This window comes from Marmota flaviventris, chromosome 5 (assembly GCF_047511675.1).
Source record: "Marmota flaviventris isolate mMarFla1 chromosome 5, mMarFla1.hap1, whole genome shotgun sequence".
Lineage (NCBI taxonomy): Eukaryota > Metazoa > Chordata > Mammalia > Rodentia > Sciuridae > Marmota > Marmota flaviventris.
The window spans coordinates 88,867,524-88,880,930 of record NC_092502.1 but is presented as its reverse complement, the minus strand read 5'-3'; the positions used below and the strand labels follow the sequence as shown (position 1 = coordinate 88,880,930).

Here is a 13,407-nt window from a genome sequence, read left to right as displayed (position 1 = left end):
TTGTTGATGTAATTAAGTTAAGAATCTTGGGATACAGTAATTCGGTATTTAGGGTGGATCCTAAATTCAACCATTGTGTCTTTATAAGAGAAAGGAGAGGGAGATACAAGGCCCAGAGACACAGAGGGGAGGGCCACATGAAGGCAGAGGCAGAGACTGGAGTGATGCATCTATAAAAAGCCAAAGAATCCTGGAGCCACAAGAAGCTGCAAGTGAGGAGAATTCTCTCCAGTAGTTCTGAGAGGGTGTTTCTCCTTGCCACACCTTGATATTTTGACTCCTGGCTTCTAAAACATTGAGAGAAAAAAAATTTCTGTTGTTTTAGGTCTCCATGGGGTAATTTTTAAAAGCAGCTCTAGGGATACAATATATTCTTCACAATACAAATTTCAAGAAATCAAATTGTAGGGAATTGCTACATTGCTCTTATTTTTCTAAGAGTACAAATAACTATGTTAAAACATTACATTAAGAATCCAATACATGATAATATAGATGTCTCTGTCAAAAGGTATATCTCCTAAAAAGTACTACTTAATTAAAATATAAAAGGCATTTTTCTAATAATAACTGTACTTGACAATTACATAGGGTCAGGTAAAATGATAACCCAGATTTCAGATAAATCATATTTTAATATTTGTATTTTTCCAATATTATTTGAGACATGTTTATACATATATATGAAAGACAATGTATTATTTATCTCAATTGCAGATTTAACAAGGTATCCTATAGTTCTGATTTCTAAACCTGGAACCCTCAATTGGAATAGGGAAAACACACATCTCACTCAAAGTCACACAGCTAACAAAATGTGGAACTTGGCTTTGACCTCATGTGTGTCAGATTCCCAAGATCATGCACTTTGTGGTTCATCAGGCTGCCTAAAGAAGAGCTAGTAAAACCCAGGAAATGGTAGTACTATTTCAAGAAGCCATCTGGATATTCTGGAAAAGGGGTAACAAAAATATAAAAATGAGGGCAGCTGAGGCTGCCTCTGTATCTACTACATATGAAGGAGGATTCTGGAGGAACAAAGTCCAGCATTCCAGTGATAGTGGTAGAAGTGGAAATGAGTTTTTTCCTCCCATTCTCCTGTGCAAATGTGATATGAGGCATAGGGGACGCAGACATTTTTGTCTTGCTGGGTAGTAGATAAGGGCATTGACATAAAACAGAAGGGAGACCAGCAGAGTAGAGGCAAGGGAACAGTGGGATGGAAGGGGGAGAGAAAAAGAAAGTACTGGGGACTGAAAGGGAGAAAATTACATTCCATGCACACATGATTATGTCAAAATGGTCCAATATTATTAATAACCATGATACACTACTAAAATCATAATAGTAACTTTCAAAAATGTTTGAAATGCGAGGCCCTCCATCCCCAGCAATGCTTTGGTGGTCCACAGACCAAAGAATGGCCTTACGGAATCCTGCTGGATGACCATAAACAGACTCTCAGACTCCAGGAAAAAGTATTGTCGGGCAATAGAAAAGCAAATGGGAAGGGCACCTTTCCTGTGAAAAAGGAACATCAACATCAGTGGGATAAATGAAGAGTGTAGGATGTGCTAATTCTAATGGCTCTGCAAGGGTCTTATTCATTGTTTTCCAACCTGCACAGACCTCCCAGACACCATCAGGTTTTGTTGGTGGTGGTTTGTTTGTTTGTTTAGCCCCTGCCTCCCAAATGCTCCCAGGACCTGATGAACATTCCCTTGAACCTTCTCTCATATGTTCCTTTCCTTCTCCACTTCCATACTCATAATCCCAATTCAAGCACTCAAAACTGTATTCCCACATGACTGCAATGCTTTCTTCTAACTTTAAGTATCCATTTCCATCTAATTATCCTGCCAGCTATATGTATATAAATTCATGAATCTACAATGACCCAAAACCATCTATCCAATCAAATGTTTAACACAGTTATTCAGAAATGGGTCAAAGATGTTTACTCAACCCCAAAAGTAACTCAGGTTGCTTCCTCCCTGTAATTATCTCTTATTACCCTTACCCAATTAAAATTTCACAAATGCAAAAGTAAGGTAAACTGGTGAAACTGAATTAGAGTTAACCTTTTAACATTTTGTTGTATTCTTCATTCTTGCAAAGTAATATTTTCTCTCTTTTTGTTCTTTTTTCCCCCTCTCTCATTTTTTTTTCTTAAATACATGCCCCCGCCAAGTTTCCTGAAATTTGTTTCATAATTTTGTCAGTAATATCTATAGAGAATAATTTGAGATCCCAAATTGTGGAGAAATAGGGAATGTTGAAATGAGGTTGTGCACACACCTTTCAAAAGATAGAGATGATACGGTTCAGATAAATTGTGTCTTATGATGGGAGTTTGCCTGATGTTCTCTTATGATTTTGTCGAGCTTTTGCATTTTGACAAGAATGCTACAGAAATGACAGGTGGTGCTTGGTGTACCTTATCAGGAGCTATGTGATGTCTGCATGTCTCGTTACTTCTGAATCACCTTTGATCACTTGGCTAAGGTGGTGTCTTCCACACTTCTCTAGAGTTAGTATTTTTGCTTTTGTAACTCATTCATATCTTGCAGAAAAATACTTCAAAATGCTGCAAATACTCTGTTTCACATCATAATTTTGCACAGATAACTTTAGCATTCATTGAAGATTTTTGCCTACAACGATTGTGATTTAGTGTTTGTTAAAAGCTGATTTCTATTTTCATCTTCCCTTCTTCACTCATACATTGAAATTCTACTATAAGGAAAAGCTGTACCTTCTATCTCACTTATTCTTTTATCCAATCATTTATTTATCAGTATGAAATCAGAGATATTTATTATATTCCACATGTTATACTACATTAGTACCATTATTTGTTTTGTTGCTGAAATTGTCCCAGTTTTGGACATTAGGAGTTTCTTTAAGTTGGCCCTATGCAATTTTGACATTCTGCCATCAACTTCAGAGCACTGCCTTAGTTCCTGGCAATGCAAGATGTTCCAGGCTCATCTTGTACTTTTCCTGCATCAGGTCTGAAATCAACCATTCCTCCAGGAGCCCTGATTACTGTATTAGGAAAATTCTACTTAGAAACAAATACCTAGGCCCTAGGTGTGTTACTATTTTATCATTAAACTTTTGTTATAGCTTCTGGGCCCTTTCAGCAAATAGATGTAGGAAACACACACACACACACACACACACACACACACACACACACCTTTATCCATTTGTATTTATATCTATTTGAACACATATTAAAACCCATTAGTTCACATCATTACCTAATACCACAGGGACCATTCTAGACTTACCCATTTCCTTTTTTCCCCATATTTTTATTGGTGCATTATAATAATACAGAATAGTAGGATTCATTATTGCATATTCATATGTGCACACACTATACATAATTTGGTCAACATCTTCCCCAATACCTCCCTTTCCTTTCCATCCTCCCTCCTCCAGGTTCCATTTCTTTACTCTACTGGTCTCCCTTGTATTTTCATGAGCTCCTCATCACCTCCCAACACCCCGACCCCGGTTTTTTCTCTTGAGCTTCCACATATGAAAGAAAACATACAAGCCTTGATTTTCTGAGTTTTGCTTATTTCATTTAATATAACACTCTCAAGTTCCATCCATTTTCCTGCAAGTGACATTTCATTCCTCTTTATTAGCCTTCTCCTTTCCTGTATTTGTAACTACTTTCTCCAAGGTTTCTCACTACCTGGCTCTCATTCACTACAATCCATTTACTTATTTGCTAGCTCCTAGCATACACATTCATCTAATAATTGATAATAATGCTCCAGTACACAATATTTATGTTTATTGATTTTTAAGTTTTATAGCATATAACTCACTACTGTTTTACATCGTTTCTTAGATTAGTTATTTATTCAACAACTCCTGAGGTGTAGTTATTCTTATATTTCTTTCTGAGTTCCTCCATGCCCTATTGACTTTTACTAATCAATCTAGTAGTTATTTTAAGATGCTAACTATTGCCATAGTTACAAATGTACAAGAACTATGGTTTACTCAGGGAAATATTACTCCTCCCTCACCCTTTTACCTTATTCCCATCCCCTATTCTTGTCACCTGATCTTACCCACATTCTGCATGTTATCAATTTTATTCATTTCTGATTTTTTTCCTGTTCTTCTTTTTGTACAAATTAGAAGAAAACGCAAAATTTCTTATATCATTTTTCTTACATGAAATGATGCATATGTTGATATTCTTTTGAACATTTCCTAAGTAAACTTAATATATCTTCTACAATTTTCCTTATTAATTCCTAGAGATTTTTCCTTATTGTCTTTTACAGCTGCATGCTCATGTGGATGTACTACAGTTTATTAAACTTTGCCCCCATTAATGGCTATGTTTTAAAATTTTTATAATTATAAACAATTAATACATTGTAAAAGTATATATTTTAAATTACTGAGGGCTTATATAGGAATAAAATTTTTATCTCCAGTTCAGTGGTTTAATTCTGTTTTAAAAATACTATATTGAGAGCAGCTTGAAAACTAAAAAAAAAAATGTTATATGAAATAATGTTAATACTGTGCTAATAGCATTGTTTTCTTTTGGTAATCTAATTATAACTTATTTGAAATAGTTCAATCCAATAAACATTTCTCCTCACCTACTAGACCAGATGTTTAATTTTGAAATCTTTCCCATCGGTTCTAACATTTTCAATCATATCTTCATTCATTAAAAATATTCTAATTACTAAAAAGATTAAATTGTTTGTACTTGTTCAATATTGCTTGTATTTTGTTATAATGTAGTTTTCTACTATTAGTAGGACAAAAGGAACATTTGAAAAAGAAGTTCTAATTACTAATATTTACTTAAAATTAAAACTATTGTAGTTTCTAATCATAAAATAACCACTATTACATAAAAATATTTTATCCCCTTGGAGAGAGAAGACATAAATTTTAGACTATAGCCTGTTTTGTTTTGGGTTTTGTTTTTTGTTTTTGGTACCTGGGATTGAACCCAGGGGCCCTCAAGCATTGAGTCACATCCCCAGTCCTTCTTATATTTTAAGACAGGGTCTCACTAAGTTGCTTGGGGTCCCACTAAGTTCTGAGGCTATCTTTGAACTTGCGATCCTTCTGTCTCAGCCTCCTGAGCTGCTGGGATTACAGACATGCACCATGTCCAGCTAGACTATAGTCTTAATCTGGCTCCTCTATTCCCTAAGTATGGATATCTGTTAGGATAGAAGGAGTAAAACTGTATCATAGAATGTTATGGGTCGCTCCAGTGGTATAATGACAAAATAGCATAGGTTTCCTCCCTCCTAGCAGGAGAAGTTTCACCAAAACTTTGCTTCCTGTGAGACAGAAGCTTTCAGGGACCTACAGGTCTCTATCTCCTGCATGGCTGGTAATTAAAATTTATGAAGGATGCTACACAGTCTATTTGGGAATTTATCCCTGATCCTGCCTCTGCCCTGGGTTTAGGAATCCCTCAGGTGCTCCAGCCTAGTTTATCAGGACACTGCACTTATAATCTAAGGAGTATTTATGTTGTCCTCTGCCTCATCATGGCCTACAAAAAAACCTGTTCAATCCACCAAGTCCTGTTTAATCCTATTGCAAGGTCCAACTAAGTCTCAAATAGTTATTTGATGGAAAGCTCTAAAGTTTTGGTGAGATACTAGTCCTGGATTTTGTAATTTCAGTAGATTTAACTGGGTCTACTAAAAAGTAACTTCTGGTATAGCTTCAAATAGACACCTCACCTATGTAACCACCTGTTCCACTGATTATATACAAATAGAGTCTAACTTGTCAGCAGTGTGGTAAGGACCTTGCTGTCTGGGTCAAGTAGGTCATGGTTTGGAACCTGCATCAAAACCTCTTTCTCCATGGTCAGAGGAGTGAGGTAATATATCAAATTGCATCATTAAATCCAAACTTCTCAAAATTACAATATTACAGTTTTTATTCAAATTTAAGCAATCATAAAGGAAGCAATCTTTCTCACAAATACACAGAAAAAGCATCTAGGTGATATTGTTCTTATGTTCATACCTCCTCGATCTCGGGCAGCTAAACTTTGACCCCTTCTTAATGTAATGTCCAACTGGTACATTCCGGGATCAGCCAAAGGGACATCTGCATTACTGGTTCCAACAGTGTTTATTTTCTGGAAAACAAGAAATATACAAAATATTAAGTTTATTATCTTTGTTCTTTTTTCTTAATGGGAGACTATATGTAGCTTAAACCAAATTGTAAGAATTAGACAATAAAAAATCAACTTGTGATTTCACACGGTAACATAATCACTCAGTTCTCTGAAGGTTTTGAAATTCATAAAATTCTTTAGACTTAAAATAAAAACATGGCCATTATAGAAATGTCCCATTTTAACTCATTATAACATATACAATATGAAAAACATTTCGTATGGAAGACTACATAATTTATCTAAAAAGATTAACATAATAGTCTCTAAAAGTAAAAATACATTAAATTATGAATGGAGAATAAAGATGTACAGAAGCTGATTTCCATATAACTGAAAATTAAAATTAAAATGATTTATTCAGGAGTCTTTGTTGACTCATTTACCTATGCAAAAGATCTCAGACTGATGGATTATACACTTCTATTTCAGCCCCAACATAAAATATGATATAATTGTATGGAAATAAATTCTCCTAGCATTTTAGCATTTTGACAGTATTTGCAAGAAACAAATTCTCAATGGGGCTGAATATCTAATGCTCCTTTCTATGGAATTAAAGTGCACCAAGTTTTTTTTTTTAAAAAAAAACCTTTGCAAGGCTACCTCTATAGAATATTTTTAGCAACAACACACTCTTAATAAGTCACTAGGCATTGAGTTACAAAAACATTTGCAAGAGGAATAACAATAAGAAAACAACAAAAAAGACATTCAGTAAAAATTTTAGAAGTCAAATCTTATATCTCTTCCATTTTGTATAGAGTAGGAAAGTTATTTTTCTTCCCATGTTTGATATTATTTTAAATTTTATGATTCTTTCTATTTAAAAAGAAATGTTATTTTGTTTTAAAATATGCATAGATAATAGTTTCGATCCTTTAATTCCATAATTCACATGAAATGCAACCATAAAGCAGTATTTTTCAAATTTTTATTGAGATATAATTCACATAAAGTAAATTCACCTTTCAAGTGAGGCATTATATTTTTTCTGAAGTTTCAGGACCAAGGTAAGAAGATTTCCTTTTGTAACAGTGATTATTTAAAATGAGAAGCAGCACAACTTTGATTGATAACCTGGAGTCATCATCTCTCCTCTGGTAACAATAAAGAATTCATTTTGCTCCTCATAGTCACCTTGTTTCTATAAATGACATCACCATTCCCTAATCACTCTGGCTAGAAATTGCTGAGCCATCTTTGAACTCCTTCATTTGCCTCCCACTCACATCCAAATAGCTGCCAAGTACCATCCACCCCATTTCTGTGTTATATTTTACAACTGCCTTTTTCTGTGAATTCCTATTACCACTAGTTTGGATCACGCCTTGAAACAACAGAGAAATAAAAAGTAAATTTCAATCCAATTGTTCTAGTCCTGTAGTTACCAATTATTACTTTTGAAAGTTCTTTACAAACATATACACATACTAGTGTTTTAGTCAGCTTTTTGTCACTGTGACAGAAACATCTGACAAACAAGTTTATGGAGGGGAAAGTTTACTCAGGGCTCCTGGTTTCAGAGATCTTAGTCCACAGATGGCCAGCTTCACTGCTTTGGGCCCAAGATAAGACAGAACATCATGGCAGCAAAACAAAGCAGTCCAGGACATAGCTACCAAGAAGTAGAGAGAGTTCCACTCACCAGGGACAAAATATAAATCCCAAAGGCATGCCCCCCAAGACCTACCTCTTCTAGCTATACCCTACCTACCTACAGTTACCACAGGATTAACTGCTGCTTAGGTTAAGGCTCTTATATAAGCATTTCACCTCTAAATTTTCTTGCATTGTCTCACACACGAGTTTTGGGGAGATACCTCTTACCTAAACTAAAACACAAAGGTTTTTGTGTGGTTTGTGGTTAGGTTTTGGTTTTAATTTTTAACAAAGCTAATATTATATTATTTTCTCCATTTTAACAATTTATTTAAGAAAAATATCATGGCATTTTTCTACCCATAGATTGATCAGCTTCTCCCCACACCTCTAATTTTCCAGCTTTAATGAGGCATAAATAACAAAATTGTGTGACTCTATGATATACAATGTGATGATGTGACATACATATATTTTGTGAGATGATTGTTATAATTAAGTAGTTAACATATTTCTTACCTCATTTAGTTAATCTTTTTCATTTTGTTTTACTTTGTGGTGACAACATTAAACAAATTTCAAGTATAAAATTCAGTATTGTCACCATGCTATATACAGACATCATGCTATATATTGGGTTCCCTAAATTATTTATCTTATACTGAAAGTTTACATCTTTGAGCAATGTTTTTCCTTTTCCCTCATCCCCTAAGCCCTGGTAACTGCTTTTTGTTTTAGGAAAAGTATCTTCCCAGCGTGTCAATACTATAGTTTCTCTGTTATTTCCTATTGATGAGCAGTCATGTTAGTTTCAGTGTTTGCCACTAAAAGGACTAGTAATCTTATTTCTCTTATAGGATATTTTTTTTTTAGGCTTTTTTTTTTTTTTTTAATTTTTTATTGTTGGCTGTTCAAAACATTACATAGTTCTTGATATATCATATTTCACAATTTGATTCAAGTGGGTTATGAGCTCCCATTTTTACCCCATATACAGATTGCAGAATCACATCAGTTACACATTCTTATAGGATATTTTTTTCCCCAAAAAGTTTAAATCCTTGACACTGCTTTCAAAAATGTGTCAGAGTACCTATTTACAATAACTAATCCGCATATGATGTTACTAATTATTCTAACTTTTCAAGTTTTGTGAGCAAAACACATTATATACCTTTAAAACATATTTTCAGAGGTATGTTCAGGTATCTTGAAATCGGGGTAAAGGATAAAAGAGTGACAAATATTTATGGGCCATGCAGAAGACATCCATCTGGAAAGAGGAAGTCAACCAACGGCTTCTAAACAACTTCTCAAAGAACAGTTTGTATGAGAGTCTAATTCATAATCAAGATTTAAATTCAGATTCCTGGACAGTTGCTGACATGGACATTGTGTTCTAAGCAGTTTATTAGGTTCTTTTATACATATTGTTTCTGAGTAAACAAATCTATTAATGAATATTAATATTATATAGGCTTAGTACATTCTTTAAAAATGGAATGCAATCTGCAGAAAAAAAAAGTGATTTTCTACTCACCCCACCTTTAAAGACACAAAAGTTTGAATGCTCAGATATCTGTAACTTTTGTAGTCTTTGTTACACTATTCAGTGCTTCTGGAACTTTAGACTACATAATTTATAAAGTACTCTGTTTTATATTTTAAAATGTATACTATATGTTATCTGAGGTTAAGGAATTTTCATAGGTAATTTTAGTTACTTCAGAGTGTCCACTCCTGCCATTTTAGAATTTAACAGTTAAGACACAATTTCACTGGCCATGTATTTATTGGCTATGTTCATTTTTTCTTTTACAGAAAATTCATCTTTTGGCTATGTTCATTTTCTTATTCATATCCTCTGCTCATTTTTCTATTATGCTGTCTTTTATATGGCATGTAGGAACAGTTTTTATATCATATATATTGCAAATATTTCCTTCTACCTTGTTTTCTGTCTTTGATCTTTGGTCTTTGGGCAGTTAAAGCTTTTTTTTTAATAACTTCTACATTCTTTTTCTAATTTGCTTTTCCCTTCCTCCCTTCCTTCCTTCTTGCCTTCCTTTTTTTTTATTTGCTTCTCATGATGCTGAGGATCAAACACAGGACCTTATACACACTAGGCGAGTGCTATACCACTGAGCTTTATCCCCAGATCCTTTCTTCATTTCTTATCTTGACTAAAAATATTTTACTACATCATGAAAATATGTAGTCATTTTCTTGTATTTTTATAATTTTAATTTTATGCACATCTCTAAATCATCTTGATTATGAATTTATACAGTATATTTAAATATACTGTGTAAAACAGGAACTTAAGTATTTCTTCAAATGTTGGTTGGATTGAGAGTCAGCAGGTGTAATACTACCTATTAAAAAGCCATTTCCATTTACAACACAGCAAGTTCTCACAGGTATTTGGATATGCTCCTGAAATTCCTATAATTTACTTATTTTTGCATCAATACCATACAATTAATTACAATGACTTTTAAAGCAAATTTAAATATCTGTTAGAATATGTAGCTGCACATTTCTTGTTTTTAAAAAGTTGCCTGGTTATTGTTGCTTTTGTGATTTTTGGTTTAGCTAGGCCAGAATCACAGATTGAATATCAATTCTGCCACTTACGATAAGTATATGTGAGTTCTTATTTTTCAAAAATGAAACAAATGGGCTCCACCTGTGCGGAGACTGGCCACGAGGGCTCACCCTCCAGGAGGAAGAAGCCCCGCCAGCCCCGCGGGTCCCCCTGGCCCCACTCTGAAACCCAACGGCAGCTAATGGTCCTTCAATTCACAACCTTCGACTGAAGTTAAACGTACACCGTGGCTCCTCTCGGCCAATCCACTTAAGTTTACTTTAAGCCACTTGCATCAGGCACCTATTAAAACAAGAGTGAGGAAGGGAAGGAAGATGGCGGCGAGGGGAGTGCATTGCCCCCGTGTGCTGCTTCACTGTGTGGGAGTATGACAAGTCAGGACGGCTAAAGGATATCTTGTTAGGAATTTCCAGCAATAGTGGGGTGCTCTGGAACCTGGAGGAAGGATTTCCATCGCACAAGGATTGGCTACGGGGACTCAAACGCGAGAGGTTTGTCGCACGGAGGGTAACACTGCTTATTCAGCAAATCGCCCCGCGGCTAGAGTCTGCAGCGCGCGCTGGGATAGAGACGCAGGGTTACAGCGCTGCAGTTTCTGCCAGCCGCGCAAGCACCATACTCAGGGCTGAATTCTGGGTTCGAGACGGGGGAAGGAAGCGGTCCATCTCGGTTCTCCACACCGGTCAGACCACAGAGGAGGCCAGCAGCCACCATGTTGGTAAACTGACGTCACCACCCCTGTTTTCGACTGACCGCAGCTCATTCAGCCATAGAACAGGTAATTTCAGGCTGAAATTCGCCTGCGGCTTGCAGACAGATTGCTAGGGTTCAGCGCCTGGGTGCTTCTTAGAACCTGATCTTATCGGAGCGAACACCGAGCGCGGGGCGGCCGAGTTCCGGCTCCCGGAACTGTCCCGGAACCGCCCTGGCCCAGGGCTGCGGAGCCTGCGGAGGCTGCTTCTTGGACCCTGCTCCTATCAGAGCATACACCAAGCACTAAGCAGCCGAATTCCGGCTCCCGGAACTGAGCCCGCGGGGACTGCTTCTTGGAGCTTACACTTATAGGAGCTTACACCGAGCACGGAGCGGCCGAGTTCCGGCTCCTGGAACTTTCCTGGCCCGGGGCTAGGAGCCCGCGGAAACTGCTTCTCGGTCCGGGTCCTGCTGAGGGCCAGTCAGGTCTCACCCGTTGCTTTGGTTGCCCGGCAAGGGGAACGAAATGCTGCCATTCGCATAGGATACCAACATGGCAGAGATCTGATGTCTGCAGAAAGCGGCGGAGGAGAGAACTTCATCAATACCAGCGGTGACATAAGCAGTTGGTCTCCTGGTAGGGGGGGGTGAGGCACAGTCACCCGAGTCTCCTCAATTTGTCGTTGAGCCAGAGGGGAGGAGCCGGGCCGCCGCCAGCGCCCGGAGCAGGCCCAGCGGCTCGCCAGCGTGGTGACCGCGTGACCCCAATTGGAGAGGGGGCGGAGCGGAGCCGCCACCCGCACCCGCAAGGTGGGCAGACCCGCGACCCAGTGGTACATGGGTGTGGTAGGAGGGGCAGGGCAGAGCCGCCGTTCGTGCTTGCAAGGTAAACAGACCTGTGACAGCCTGGCGGGTCAGGCCCAGTGGCCTGCCAGTGTGGTACACACGTCACCCCAACTGGAGTAGGGGCAGAGCAGATCCTTCTCCCACGCCCGGATCAGGCCCTGCCAGTGTGGTGGTCACGTGACCCCAATTGGAGTGGGGGCGGAGCGGAACCGCCACCCGTGCCCGCAGGGTGAGCAGACCAGTGATCAACCTGCAGATCAGGCCCAGGGGTCCGCAGGCGTGGTAGGAGGGGCAGGGCAGATCCGCCGCCCGCGCCTCCAAGGTAGGCAGACCTGCAACAGACCGGCGGATCAGGCCCAGGAGCCTGCCGGCGGGGTACAAACACCACCCTAATTGGAGTAGTGGCAGAGCAGAGTCGCCCCCCGTGCCAGGAACAGGCCCAGTGTCCTGCAGGCGGGGTAGTCATGACACCCCAATTGGAGTAGGGGCAGAGCAGAGCCTTCACCCGTGCCCGAAAGGTGGGCAGATCTGCGACTGACCAGCGGGACAGGCCCAGTGGCCTGCCGGTACGACAGACACGTCACCCCATTTGGAGTAGGGGCAGAGTAGAGCCGCCGCCCGCGCCTGCAGGGTAGGCAAACCTGCAACCGACCGGCAGATCAGGCCCGGTGGCCTGCCGGCGTAGTACACTCGTCACCCCAATTGGAGTAGGGGCAGAACAGAGCCGCCGCTAGCTCCCAGAACAGGCCCAGTGACCTGCCGGCGTGGTAGCCACGACACCCCAATTGGAATAAGGAGAGAGCAGAGCCGCCGCCCGCACCTGCAGGAAATATACGCAAGCAGTATGAAAAGACAAGGAAAGAAAGGACCACAAGCAATGCAGGTCAACGCAACTTTAGAAGAGGTAACAGCTGCAGCAGATGGAATGTCAGATAAAGAATTCAGGATATACATGCTTCAGATGATCTGGAGTATCGAGGAAGACATTAAACAGCAAAATCAGACAATGAAAGATCACTTCGACAATGAATTACGCAAACAAATCCAGGAAACAAAGGATCAACTATACAGGGAGATAGAGGTTATAAAAAACAAACAATCAGAAATCCTAGAAATGCAGGAAGCAATAAACCAACTTAAAAACTCAATGGAGAATACTACCAGCAGAGTAGAACACTTAGAAGATAGAACATCAGACAATGAAGACAAAGTATTTCAACTGGAAAAGAACATAGACAGCTCAGCAAGACTGTTAAGAAACCATGAGCAGAACATCCAAGAAATATGGGATAACATTAAGAGACCAAACTTAAGAGTCATTGGGATACAGGAAGGTACAGAGCTCCAAACTAAAGGAATGAGCAGTCTATTCAATGAAATAATACGAGAAAACTTCCCAGACTTGAAGAATGAGACAGAATCCCAAATCCTAGAAGCCTACAGGACGCCAAAT

The 13,407-nt window shown here is 38.8% G+C and overlaps 1 protein-coding gene across 2 annotated transcripts in view; it reads right to left on the bottom strand.

Moving 5' to 3' along the window:
• Positions 1-13,407, bottom strand: part of Mctp1 (multiple C2 and transmembrane domain containing 1) — a 531,756-nt gene that overhangs the window by 277,795 nt on the left and 240,554 nt on the right. For both annotated transcript variants that reach the window (XM_071612401.1, XM_071612402.1), the window contains exon 2: positions 6,049-6,163. In XM_071612401.1, coding sequence (XP_071468502.1) covers positions 6,049-6,163 — 115 coding nt within the window. The remainder of the gene's footprint in view (positions 1-6,048; positions 6,164-13,407) is intronic.